This window comes from Panthera onca, chromosome B3 (genome assembly GCF_046562875.1).
Source record: "Panthera onca isolate mPanOnc1 chromosome B3, mPanOnc1 haplotype 2, whole genome shotgun sequence".
Taxonomy (NCBI): Eukaryota; Metazoa; Chordata; class Mammalia; order Carnivora; family Felidae; genus Panthera; species Panthera onca.
In genome coordinates this window covers 54,230,824-54,245,748 of record NC_138344.1, presented here as the reverse complement: position 1 = coordinate 54,245,748, position 14,925 = coordinate 54,230,824, and the positions used below count along the sequence as shown (strand labels likewise).

General features: G+C 34.3%; 1 protein-coding gene across 4 annotated transcripts in view; it reads right to left on the bottom strand.

The window, feature by feature from the left end:
* Positions 1–14,925, bottom strand: part of FAM227B (family with sequence similarity 227 member B) — a 197,941-nt gene that overhangs the window by 142,157 nt on the left and 40,859 nt on the right. For all 4 annotated transcript variants that reach the window (XM_081795874.1, XM_081795876.1, XM_081795877.1 and 1 more), the window contains one exon: positions 2,015–2,152. In XM_081795874.1, coding sequence (XP_081652000.1) covers positions 2,015–2,152 — 138 coding nt within the window. The remainder of the gene's footprint in view (positions 1–2,014; positions 2,153–14,925) is intronic.

Below are 14,925 nucleotides of genomic sequence, written 5' to 3'. Positions count from 1 at the left end.
GTAGGGTAAGTACACAGAAAGAGACACAGAATCCAAAAGCAGGCTCTGTGCTGTCAGTTTCTGTTTGTGGGTTGGTTGGTTTGTTTTAATTTTTTTAATGTTTATTTACTTTTGAGAGAGAGAGAGAGAGAGACAGAGTGTGAGTGGGGGAGGGGCAGAGAGAGAGAGGGAGACACAGAATCCAAAGCAGGCTCTTGGCTCTGAGCTGTCAGCATGAAGTCCAACGCAGGGCTCAAACAAGATCATGACCTGAGCTGAAGTCTAACACTGAACTGACTGAGCCACCCAGGGACCCCAGTCTTCTTTTAATTCTTTAAAAAAATATATAATTTCTTCCACTTCTAACTATTATAGAGTAACAAGGACTGGATTTACTCTTCTTTCTTAAACAACTAAAAATTTGGGCAAAGTCTATGAAACAATGGTTTTCGTGTGTTAGACAATAGATAGCACAGGCCAGTAATCCTCAAGAAAAGAGAAACAAACAAGGGAGCCCTTCAATTGTCTCCTCCCGACACTGTAAGGAGTTAGAATCCAAACAGAGTCCACTAGTCTTACTGAGTTGAGAAAATAAAATTTAGCATTCTGGAAGGCCAAGGCAAGCTAAAGTTCATAGGTCAGCATAATTTGGAGGAGACAGATTCACACAGAGAGCATTCTGAAGATCTTCAGAGGATTACCCTTGAATCTTTGCCTGAGGTTGGTAAAGAGCTGCCCAAGGGAAAGAGCAGGCAGAACATTCTTGGGGCTCACACACAGCTCATGTTCTAGACAGTCAGATGGGAAACCTCCTACACACAGACCAAGGGTAGAATACTTAGAAGGGTATTGCTTCAGCAGGGGAAGCAAGTTAGTCCTAGACAAAAGACTTCTCTGGTTCCACCTAATGAAGCTTAAAAGCAAAGCTCAAATGGATCAAAATATTTCTAAGTAACTGGATTACATCCAAGAAAAAAAAAAAAAACCTCAAAAATATTTAAATAAAATTTCACACAAAACAACTAAGTTTATTTAAGAATGAACTGGTAAATTGAATAGCCCTACATCTATTGGAGACTGAATTTGTTGTCAAAAACTTTCCCACACAAAAAAATTCTAGGCTTGGGTGGCTTCACTGGAGAATTCTACCAAATACTGAAAGAAGAATAAATATCAGTTTTATACTAACTCTTTTAGAAAAGAGAAAAGGTAAAAAAAAAAAAAGAAAGAAAAGAGAAGAGGAGGGAACATTATACTTATTACTAAAATGAGACAGGATAGTATAGGAAAATAAAACAAAATTTTAGCAAATTAAATCCAGTAGTACATGAATAAGTTAATACACAATGGCCAAATGGGATTTACCCTAGGGATTAGGGGTTGGGTTAACATTTGAAAATCAATCCATGTAATTCACTATATTAAAAGACTAAAATAGAAAAAAATATAGGCTCATCTCAGTAGATGCTAAAAAGCATTCATCAAGATCGTACATCTATGAAACTACCTCCACCTGATAAAGCCTTCTATAAAAACTGGCAGCCAAAATTTATTTAAAGGCAAATAACCTAACATTCCTCCTCTAAAATCAGGAGTGAGGCAAGGATGTCCACTCTCACCACTTTTAGTTAACATTTTCTTAGAGGTCCTAGACCTGGGCAAGTAAAATAAATAAAGGCATATAGATTGGAAATGAAGAAGTAAAATGCTCTTTATTCTCAGATAACATGATTTTCCATAAAGAAAATCCTAAGAAATCTATAAAAAGGTTACTAGAAGTAATGAGATTGTAAGATAGAAGATCAATATAAGAATACAGTAACAGGCAAATGGGAGAACTTAACCACACACCACTTTTACAATGAAAAACTAAAATGTAAAGCAATATTCAAACTACTGTAACACTAATCTACAAAGCGAATGTTAATTTGAAACCCTCACCAAAGAATAAATCATAAGGAAGTTATTATAAATAAATAACTTAATATACTTGATTTTGGCTATTTATCCTACAGTTGACAATAAGTTTACTTACCAGCCGTTATGCGTTCTTGACTCCTTTCAATTCTGTCCTTTAAAGATTTTAAAGGTGCTTTCTTAGTACCATGTATGGTTGTTGTGGAGAGTTCTTTCAGTTTCCAGTGGGTCCAAAAGCCTTTTGGAGGTTTTAAACCTGTTATTATAAAATGTACATTTAGTCAAGGAAATTAGCATTTGAAAATATCTTTCAATTTGTCAAAGCATTTTCATGTATTACACATTTCATCTTCATAACAATCCTGTGAAAACTGTCAGTCTCAAGTTTCATATAAGGGAAACTCTATGAGAAATATTAATGTCTTATTACATAAAATAGTGAATTAGAAAAGAGGTAAAACTCAGTATCATCTTCTGATTAATAGACATAAGCTAAATTCATTGATGGACATAAAAGGAAGTTAATTATTGCAAAAAGTTGGAAAGGACCTAAATATACAACAAGAATACATCCATACAATGGATTATGAGGTATCTGCTAAAAGTTATCTTTAAATATTTGTTAACATACAAAGGCATTTATAATATGTTTTTTGTGAAGAATAATTTTACCTCTTAGCTATGTGTGTCTGTAGCTTAAAACTTAACATTAGTGCTTCTGAGTATAGGTGACTATTATTATTATGCCTTACCTGTATCTCCTGAATATTTTTAAATAATATTTATGAATAAATTGTAATATCTAAAAAGTAAGAAAAATAAGTTTTAAAAGTTCTACTTTTGTTCCAAAAGCTGGGTATGGTTGAATTCATTTAGTCACACTGAACACTAAAATGCCCAGCAATAAAAATGAGAACAATATAAATTCCTTGGTGTACTTCATATGGTTGTTTGAAGAGTTAATACTCAGTTCCAATCAGCTAATACTATTATCAATATTATTATACATTGATATACTTCTAAATATAGCCAATATTTTTTCAGTAGTGATGTTCAACGAGTATTACTTGCTATATTTGGCTGTCAAATTTAAATTTTCTAGGCGTTTTAGATTCAGTTATCACTTATTTCACATTAGTTGCCCCTAGACAAAATATGCAGAAGACTTCTGTTTAATTCATTTAGATGCTTCTTGATAGATTGTCTATGTTTTAAAATATAGTGTATTAACCTAGGAATAAATCTAACCAAAGATGTAAAAGATCTGTATGCTGAAAACTATAGAAAGCTTATGCAGGTAATTGAAGAAGATATAAAGAAATGGAAAGACATTCCCTGCTCATGGATTGGAAGAATAAATATTGTCAAAATGTCAATACTACCCAAAGCTATCTACACATTCAATGCAATCCCAATCAAAATTGCACCAGCATTCTTCTCGAAACTAGAACAAGCAATCCTAAAATTCATATGGAACCACAAAAGGCCCCGAATAGCCAAAGTAATTTTGAAGAAGAAGACCAAAGCAGGAGGCATCACAATCCCAGACTTTAGCCTCTACTACAAAGCTGTCATCATCAAGACAGCATGGTATTGGCATAAAAACAGACACATAGACCAATGGAATAGAATAGAAACCCCAGAACTAGACCCACAAACGTATGGCCAACTCATCTTTGACAAAGCAGGAAAGAACATCCAATGGAAAAAAGACAGTCTCTTTAACAAATGGTGCTGGGAGAACTGGACAGCAACATGCAGAAGGTTGAAACTAGACCACTTTCTCACACCATTCACAAAAATAAACTCAAAATGGATAAAGGACCTAAATGTGAGACAGGAAACCATCAAAACCTTAGAGGAGAAAGCAGGAAAAGACCTCTCTGACCTCAGCCGTAGCAATCTCTTACTCGGCACATCCCCAAAGGCAAGGGAATTAAAAGCAAAAGTGAATTACTGGGACCTTATGAAGATAAAAAGCTTCTGCACAGCAAAGGAAACAACCAACAAAACTAAAAGGCAACCAACGGAATGGGAAAAGATATTTGCAAATGACACATCGGACAAAGGGCTAGTATCCAAAATCTATAAAGAGCTCATCAAACTCCACACCCGAAAAACAAATAACCCAGTGAAGAAATGGGCAGAAAACATGAATAGACACTTCTCTAAAGAAGACATCCGGATGGCCAACAGGCACATGAAAAGATGTTCAACGTCGCTCCTTATCAGGGAAATACAAATCAAAACCACACTCAGATACCACCTCACGCCAGTCAGAGTGGCCAAAATGAAGAAATCAGGAGACTATAGATGCTGGAGAGGATGTGGAGAAACAGGAACCCTCTTGCACTGTTGGTGGGAATGCAAATTGGTGCAGCCGCTCTGGAAAGCAGTGTGGAGGTTCCTCAGAAAATTAAAAATAGACCTACCCTATGACCCAGCAATAGCACTGCTAGGAATTTATCCAAGGGATACAGGAGTGCTGATGCATAGGGGCACCTGTACCCCAATGTTTATAGCGGCACTCTCAACAATAGCCAAATTATGGAAAGAGCCTAAATGTCCATCAACTGATGAATGGATAAAGAAATTGTGGTTTATATACACAATGGAGTACTACGTGGCAATGAGAAAGAATGAAATATGGCCCTTTGTAGCAACATGGATGGAACTGGAGAGTGTGATGCTAAGTGAAATAAGCCATACAGAGAAAGACAGATACCATATGGTTTCACTCTTATGTGGATCCTGAGAAACATAACAGAAACCCATGGGGGAGGGGAAGGAAAAAAAAAAAAAAAAAAAAAGAGGTTAGAGTGGGAGAGAGCCAAAGCATTAGAGACTGTTAAAAACTGAGAACAAACTGAGGGTTGATGGGGGGTGGGAGGGAGGGCAGGGTGGGTGATGGGTATTGAGGAGGGCACCTTTTGGGATGAGCACTGGGTGTTGTATGGAAACCAATTTGACAGTAAATTTCATATATTAAAAAATAAAAAAAAAATTAAAAAAAAATAAATAAATAAAATAAAATTAAAAAAATAAATAAATAAAATATAGTGTATTAATAGAAAATTGGAGGTGTGTAAGGCTAACAGATCAGGAAATGATTGGCATTGAAAAGATAGTTTATTACTCATAGTTCCCAAGAGAAGGGGGCATGCCATGTCATGGGGGCCACACATGGAAACACTGGGGCCAGTCCAGACACAGAGTAATAAGGGTTCCAGGAATGATAAATATATGAATAAAAATAGAAGACTATTTTTAAGTCTTCTCTTAATTCTTTTTTTTTAATGTTTATTTTAGAGAGAGAGAGAGAGAGTGCATGAGCAGGGGAGAGGGGCAGAGCGGGAGAGAGAGAGAGAGAGAGAGAGAGAGAGAGAGAGAGAGAGAGAGACTCTTAAGCAGGCTCCATGCTTAGTGTGGAACCCAACACGGGGCTCTATCCCATGATACTACGATATGAACTGAAATCAATAGCTAGATGCTCGACCGACTAAGCCACACAGGTGCCCCTCCCCCCATGTTTTCTTATAGAAGTTTTATAGTTTAGTTCTTATTTTAAATCTTTAACCCACTTTGAGTTAATTTTTGTGAGTGATATAAAATAGAAGTCCAATTTCATTCTTTTACATGTGGTTATCCAGTTTAACTATTACCATTTATGGAAGAGAGTAGGTATTGAGTATTAGTTGACTGTATTTGTGAGGGTTTATTTCTGGGCTCTTAATTCTATTCTATGGGCGTATGTGTCTATTTTTATTCCAGTATCATTTTGATTACTGGAGCTTTGTAGTATAATTTGAAATCAGGAAGTATGATGCCTCTGGCTTTGTTCTTTCTCAAGGTAGCTTTGGCTATCCAGGTTCTGGATACAAATTTTAAGATTCTTTTTTCTATTTCTGTAAAGAATGCCATTGGAATTTTGATAAGAACTTGATAACACTGAATCTATAGACGTTTTTGGGTAGCATGCACGTTTTAACAAAATTAATTCTTTCAATCCATGTATAAAGGATATCTTTCCACTTGTTTGTGTCTTTTTCTTTCATCAAAATCTTGTAGTTTTCAGTATAGAGATATTTGATCTTCTTGATTAAATTCATTTGTAAGTATTTTATTGTTATTAATGCTATTGCAAATGAGATTGTTTTATTACTTTGTCAGATATTTTGTTGTTAGTATAGAGAAATGCAACGGATTTTGTATAGTGTTTTGTACCCTGCAACTTTGCTGAATTCACTGATTAGGTTCTAACAGTTTTTTCGTTTTTGTTTTTTGTCTTTTTTTTGTGAGTGTGTGCTTTGTTTTTTGTTTTTGTTTGTTTTTGTGGAGTCTTGACGGTTTTCTATATACAGGTGTAACTCAGAGCTACTGAAGGCTCATGTCCAGACCACTGCAACAAAGCGAATATCACAATAAAGTCAAATGAATGTTTTGGTTTCCCAGTGCATATAAACGTTATGTTTATACTACACTGTAGTCTATTAAGTGTGCTAATAGCATTATGTCTAAAATAATGTACATACTTTGATTAAAAAATGCTGTCATCTGAACTTTCAGCAAGTTGTAATCACTAATCAGAGGTCACCATGCCAAATATAGTAATAATGAGAAAGTTTGAAATATTGTGAGAATTACCAAATTCTCAGAGACATGAAGTGAGCAAATGCTAATGGGAAAATGGCACTGATAGACTTGCTTGATGCAGGGTTGCCACAGAACTTAAATTGGTAAAAAATACAGTATCTGTGAAGCACAGTAAAATGAAGTATGTAGGAGTATGTCATCTACAAAGAATAGAATTTACTTCTATCTTTTCCTTTTGGATGCCTTTTACATGGCTTTTCCTTTTTGCCTGATTGCTCTCGCTAGGACTTCCAATACTATGTCAAATAGGAGTGGTAAGAATGGGTACCTTTCTCTTGTTCCTGATCTTAGAGGAAAAGCTTTTCAGTCTTTCACCATTAAATATGTTAGCTCTAGGTTTGTCATACATGGATTTTACTGTGTTGATGTATGTTCCTTCTATACCCAATGTGTTCAGTGTTCTTATTATGAACATATATAATTTGTCAAATGCTTTTTCTATACCTATTAAGATGATCATATGGTTTTACTCCTTCATTTTATTAACGTGGTGCATAACATTTGATTTGCATATGTTGAATCATCCTGCATCCCAGAGATAGATCCTGCTTGATCATGGTATAATGATCCTTTTAATGTGCTGTTGAATTGGATTTCTAATATTTTATTGAGAATTTTTACATCTATATTCATTAGGGATACTGGCCTGTAGTTTTCTTGTAATGCCCTTACCTGCCTTTAGTATCAGGGTAATGATGGCCTCATACAATGAGTTTGGGAGTGTTCCCTCCTCTTCATTTGGAAGAGTTTAAGAAGGATTAGCATTCATTTTTATTTAAATGTTTGGTACAATCACCAATGGAACCATATGGTCCTGGACTATATTTTCTTGGGAAGTTTTTAAATACTATTACTGGTCTGTTCAGATTTTTCTTTTTTTTACGATTCAGTCTTGATAAATTTTATGTTTCTACAAATTTATCTATTTTTTCTAGGTTGTCCAAAATTTTTGCTATATAATTGTTCATCGTGGTCTCTTAGGATGCTTTATATTTCTATGGTATCAGTTGTGATATTTCCTCTTTCATGTTTATTTATTTGAATCTTCTTTTTCTTAGTGTAGCTAAAGGTTTGTCAATTTTATGTTTTCCAAAAAACCAGCTCTTAGTTTCATTGATTTTTTTTTTCTATTGTCTTTCTGGTCTCTATTTCATTTACTTATGCTCTAATCTTCCTTTTTTCCTTCCTTCTGCTAACTTGGGGGTTAGGTTGTCCTTCTTTTTTCCAGTTCCTTGAGGTGTAAAGTTAGGTTGTCTATTTGAAATCTTTTTTCTTAATGCAGGTAGTTATTACTATAAACTTCCTTCTTAAGACTGCTTTGCCAGCATCCTATAGATTTGAATATGTTGTATTTCCATTTCATTTTTTTCAAGATATTTTTAATTTTCTTTTGATTTATTCTTTGACCCACTGGTTGTTCAGGAGTATGTTGTTTAATTTGTGCATATCAGTGATTTCCAACTTTCCTCCTGTTATTTATTTCTAGTTTTTTACTACATGTGGTTAAGAAAGATATTTGGTATGATTTTAATCTTATTAAATTTATTAGTACTAGTTTTCAGCCCTAACATATGATCTAACGTGGAAAATGTTCCATGTGTATTCTGCTGGTGATGCTGCATGGTGATTCTGCTGGTGATAAATGTCTGTTAGGTCCATTTGGTCTAAAATATGGTTCAAGTTCAAAGTGCCCTTCATTTTCTGTCTGAGTGATTTATCCATTGTTGAAAGTGGCATATTGAAGTCCCCTACTATTTTGAATCATTGTCTCCTCACTTCAGATGTGTTAATATCTGCCTAATATATTTAGATGTTCTGATGTTATATCTTGAATTGCCCCTTTATTACATAATGACCTTCTTTGTCTCTTGTTATCATTTTGACTTACAGTATATTTTGTGTGATATAATTATAGCTATCCCTGCTCTCATTTATTTCCACTTGCATGAAATATCTTTTCCATTCCTTCACTTTGAGTCAATGTGTGTCCTTAAAGCTGAAGTGAGTCTCTTGTAGGCAGCATAATGTTGGTTGTTGTTTTGTATCCACCCATCTACTCTATGTGTGTTGATTGGCGAATCCAATCCATTTATAGCTATAGTAATTATAGATAGGTAAGGACTTACTGATGACATCTTATTAATTGTTTTATGGTAGTTTGTGGCTCCTTTGTTCCTTTCTTCCTCTCTTGCTGCCCTCCTTTGTGAATTGATGATTTTCCATGTCTTACTTTGATTGCCTTCTCTTTATCTTTTGTGAATTTGCTGTGGGTGTTGTTTTGTTTTTACTGTGAGGCTTACATAAAACATATAACAGTCTATTTTATGCTAATAATTTCACTTCAATCACATTCAAAAACTACTCTTTTACTACCCCTCTTTTATGTTTTCTGGTGTGACTGTTTACATCCTTTTATACTGTGTATCCATGAAGAAATTATTGTAGCTATAACTATTTTTAATATTTTTGTCTTTTTTTAAATGTTTATTTATTTATTTTGACAGAGAGAGATAGAGAGCAAGTGGGAGAGGGGCAGAGAGAGTGAGAGACAGACAGAGAATCCCAAGCAGGCTCCACACTCTCAGCACAGAGCTTAATGTAGAACTTGAACTCAAAAACTGTGAGATCATGACCTGAGCCAAAATCAAGAGTTGGACACTTAGCCAACTGTGCCACCCAGGCACCCCAATATCTTCGTCTTTTAACTTTTATACTAGAATTAAGTGGTTAACACATCACCATATTACAGTATTAGAATATTCTGAATCTAACTGTATGATTACCTTTGTCCATGGGTTGTATATTTTTACATGATTTTTTTTGTTATCAATTAGTGTCCTTTCATTTCAGCTTGAAGAACCCCCTTCAGTGTTTCTTGTAAGGCAGTTCTGATGAACTCCATTAGCTTTTGTTTGTTAGAGAAAATCTTTATCTCACCCTCACTTTTGATGGACACCTTTGCTGGGTAGTTTTTTGTTTGTTTGTCTGTTTGTTTTCTTTTAGCACTATCTTAAACTGAGTAGGCATTGCTTGCTTTTAAGATGGAAGAGGGACTCAAGGCAAAGAATGTACACAGCTTCTAAAAGTTGCAAAAAAATAAATTATTCCACAAAACCTGTAGAAGAAACACAGCTCTGCCAACATCTTGATTTTAGCCTTGTGAGACTCATTTTGGATTTCTGACTTCCAGAACTGTAAGATAATACAGTGTGTTGTTTTAAATTGCTAAGTGGTAATTTTGTTACAGCAGCAATAGGAAACTAATACAGTTCCTGGTGCTCTGTTTTCTTATTGTGTATAAGGAACTCTGGTAATAAAAATTTTGTTTGTGAAAATGAAAGCCAACCAAAATGAAAGCCAACTTATAATGTAAGTAATGGAATTGATTACATAAGGTAAAGATAGGTAAATAAAGTTATTACCTAATAGAGGTAATTACTTTATTACCAAAAAAGTGATTACTTCAGGAATTTTTGATACATTAAGGAGGAGAATACTGAATTTGGCATTTTAGATCTATGGTATAAACCTTTCTTCAACAAAGAAATAAGAAAAACATGTCTTATAAAATTCTTTCAACAAGTGCTCTAGGCAATGGAAAATAGTCACAAATGAGAGATTAAAAACTTAGTAAAAGTTGAATGGACTCCTGATGGATATTCAATGTGAGAAAAAGCAATGTGAGACAAATCTGCAAAAACATATTCATGATTAAATAAATCATAGAGACTCTTGTGCAACTACTACTATTTGTTTTCAATATAACTTTTTACCAATGTATATAAACATTCAAAAAAAGAACAAATCAGCTCAATGAATTTTCAGAATTTACTACATGGTACTCATGTCATCAACAGCCAGAAACCGAATATTCAGTACTCCAGGAGCTCTCTTTTCTAGTCTTTCATTTCCAAGGACAACTATTATATTAACTCTTAACAGTATAGATTAGTTTTGCCAAATGTTGAATTTTATCTCAGTAGACTCATACAGGATCTACTCTTTTGTGTCTGGCTTCTTTCCCTCTCAAACATGTTTGTATGATTTGTTCACACTGCTGCATATAATTGTAGTTTGTTCATTCTCATTGCTGGTAGTATTCATTATATGAATATTCCATAATTTATTTAAACTTTATATTATTGGTGGGAATTTGAACAGTTTGTTTTGATTATCATATAAACAGTGCTGTTATAAACATTTTGTACTTCTGGTGTGTAGAAACATGAAAATTTCTGTAAGGAATGTACCTGGGAATAATAGATATGCCAGGTTAAAGGTCTGTATGTGTTCAGTTTTAGTGGATATTGGCAGCTATACAAGATAGTTGTACTAACTTAAATTCCCACCAGCATGTCAGCCTTTTATGTTAAGAAAATGTAGGTTTGATTTTCTTCTAAGTTTTTATTTTAATTCCAGTTAGTTAACATATAGCATAATATTAATTTCAGGTGTACAATAGAGAGATTTAACACTTCCATACGTTACCCAGTGTTCACCACAACAAGTGCACTCCTTAATTCCCATTACCTATTTCACCCACCCCTCCATCCACCTCCCTCCTGGTAACTATCAGTTAGTTCTCATAGTTAAGAGTCTGTTTTTTGGTTTGCCCCTCTCCCTCTCTCTTTTTTTCCCTTTTCTCATTTGTTTTGTTTCCTAAGTTCCACATATGAGTGAAATAATATGGTATCTGTCTCTGACTGACTTCTTTTACTTAGCATTATACTCTCTAGCTCTATCCATATTGCTGGAAATGGCAAGATTTCTTTCTTTTTTATGGCTGAGTAGTATTCCATTGTATGTATTTACCACTTTTTCCTTATTTTTTTTTAAATATGTTGTCAAGTTAGCTAACATACAGTGTATACAGTGTGCTCTTGGCTTTGGGAGTATATTCTCATGACTCATCACTTACATACAACACCCAGTGCTCATCCCAACAAGTGCCCTCCTCAATGACCATCACCCATTTTCCCCACCTTCCCCTGCCCCCTACCCATTAACCCTCAGTTTTTTCTCTGTATTTAAGAGTCTATTATGGTTTGTCTCCCTTCCTCTCTGTTTGAAACTATTTTTTCCCCTTTCCCTTCCCCCATGGTCTTCTGTCAAGTTTCTCAAATTCCACATATGAGTGAAAACATATGATATCTTTCTCTAACTTATTTCACTTAGTATAATACCCTCCAGTTCCATCCACATTGTTGCAAATGGCAAGATTTAATTCTTTCTCATTGCCGAGTAGTTTTCCATTGTATACATAAACCACATCTTCTTTATCCATTCATCAGTTGATGGACATTTGGGCTCTTTCCATAGTTTGGCTATTGTTGATAGCATTGCTGTAAACATTAGGGTACATGTGCCCCTATGAATCAGCACTCCTGTATCCTTTGAATAAATTCCTAGTAGTGCAATTGCTGGGTCATAGGGTAGTTATATTTTTAATTTTTTGAGGAACCTCCATATTGTTTTCCAGAGTAGCTCTACCCATTTGTATTCTTCTACTTCTTCCTTATCCATTCATCAGTCAATGGATACTTGGGCTATTTCATAATTTGGCTATTGTATGTGCACATATCCTTTTGAATTAGTATTTTTGTATTCTTTGGGCAAATACCTAGTTGGGCAGTTGCTGGATTATAGGATAGTTCTATTTGTAACTTTTTGAAGAATGTCCATTCTGTTTTCCACACTGGCTGCACCAGTTTTCATTCTCACCAACGGTGCAAAAGGGTTCCACTTTCTCCACATCCTTGCCAACACCTGTTGTTGATTTTAGTCATTCTGACAGGTGTGAAGTACCTTTGGAATTTATAAAGTTGTATTCAGCATAATACAAAAAAAATGAAATAAAATCATTGGAAGAAATATAATTTTTTTTTTTGCAGAGGATAAGATTTTGTATGTAGAAAACCCTAAAGTATGTACAGATAAGCTGCTTGAATTTTGCTGATTAGTGAATACAAATTAAAAAGCAAATTATAATACATTAGCAACAATTGGAAGGTGAAATTTAAAGTATTTTTAATAACACTCAGTAAACACCAAATGCCTAGGAAAAATAATACATATAAGATCTACATGCTGAAAACAGAAAATATACTGAGGTAAATTAACAAACTCCTAAACAAATAGGGAGATATGCCTTGTTCATGACTTGGATGATTCAAGAAAGTTAAGATAACAATGATCCTAAAACTTTATCTACAGAATCTTGCATGGTCATGGCAAGAGTAAAAGGATTCTTTCCATAATATTAATTTTTTTAGGTAATACTGGGTGGAAGTCAAATCAATATGTTTGCCTCTATAAGAGAACTATCATTAAAGACTAGAACAAATCTAATTTTATATGTCTACAAAATTGATTCAGTGTTAGATTACTGGTAGCTAAAATACCTAAAAATTATGCACTGTAAACTTAAGAGTAAAAGATGTATCTAAACTATATGAGGTGAAGATTTATGTTAAACAAAAATAAGTTTTTTCTTTTGTGAACTCATATATTTTTATAGGAGAAAAGGGATTTTTAATTGAGTAAAGATATAACACCTATTAAAACTATTGTAAATACAAATAAAATCCTATAGAAACACACATGTATACTAGTCAAGGCAACCACACATGAACATATAGAATTTCATTTCCAGCAAATAGAGAACATATATTTGTTATTAAGCCAGTAGGTACCATTTATTATATTTTGCTATGTATTATTATGTAACAAGAACAGCTCAATAAATTCCAAACTCTAAGTATGATATAAGCTGTAGTATTTTACTTAAAGCAAAAAAATAAACATGAAGAACTAAGTATAAACACAAAAGACTTTGCCATTAAAAGGCACTATCTTAAAAGACTCTTGGGTGAAAAAAAATCAAAATTGCAACTGCAATTTGCAAAATTGCAACATGCTGGATATGTTCTATATATTTTTTTAAGTTTATTTATTTATTTTGAGAGAGAGAGAGAGAGAGCATGCATGCTAGTGGGGGAGGGGAAAGAGAGAGGGAGGGAGAGAATATCAAGCAGGCTCCCTGCTGTCAGCACAGAACCCAATGTGGAACTCAAGCTCACAAACCCGTGAGATCATGATCTGAGCTGAAATCAAGAATCATAACCAACTGAGCCACCCAGGCACCCATATTCTGTATTTTGATTAACATGGTAATTCCATGTATACATATGTGTGTCCCATGGACTTACGTTTCCAATTTGTATTCTCCCCTTACAACTATGATTTTTTCATTATTTCTTAGAAATTTTTGTTAGAATGTTAGGATTATAACTTTTATCTGCTGTGTTCCATTTTTAATTTTTTAATTATTTTTGTTTAGAATAATATTTCTTTTTTCTTTTATATATATATATTAGATATATACATATTATATCTACATATTACATATATATCTACATATTACATATATATATACATATTACATATATATATACATATTACATATATATATATATATATATATATATATATAATTTATTGTCAAATTGGTTCCCATACAACACCCTGTGCTCATCCCAACAGGTGCCCTCCTCAATGCCCATCACCCACTTTCCCCTCTTTCCCACCCCCACCAACCCTCAGTTTGTTCTCAGTGTTTAAGAATCTCTTGTGGTTTGCCTCCTTCCCTCTCTGTAACTTATTTTCCCCCTTCCCCTCCACCCTGGTCTTCTGTTAAGTTTCTCAGGATCCACATATGAGTGAAAACATATCGTATCTGTCTTTCTCTGCCTGACTTATTTCACTTAGCATAACACTCTCTAGTTCCATGCACGTTGCTACAAATGACCAGATTTAATTCTTTCTCATTGCCAAGTAGTATTCCATTGTATATATAAACCACATCTTCTTTATCCATTTGTCAGTTGATAGACATTTAGGCTTTTTCCATAATTTGGCTATTGTTGAAAGTGCTGCTATAAACATTGGGGCACAAGTGCCCCTATGCATCAGCACTCCTGTATCCCTTGGGTAAATTCCTAGCAGTGCTACTGCTGGGTCATAGGGTAGATCTATTTTCAATTTTTCAAGCAACCTCCACACTGTTTTCCAGAGCAGCTGCACCAGTTTGCACTCCCACCAACAGTGCAAGAGGGTTCCCATATCTCCACATCCTCTCCAGCATCTATAGACTCCTGAATTGCTCATTTTAGTCACTCTTAACAGTGCGAGGTAGTATCTCAGTGTGGTTTTGATTTGTATTTCCCGGATGAGGAGCAACGTTGAGCATCTTTTCATGTGCCTGTTGGCCATCTGGATGTCTTCTTTAGAAAAGTGTCTATTCATGTCTTCTGCCCATTTCTTCACTGGATTATTTGTTTTTCAGGTGTGGAGTTTGGTGAGCTCTTTATAGATTTT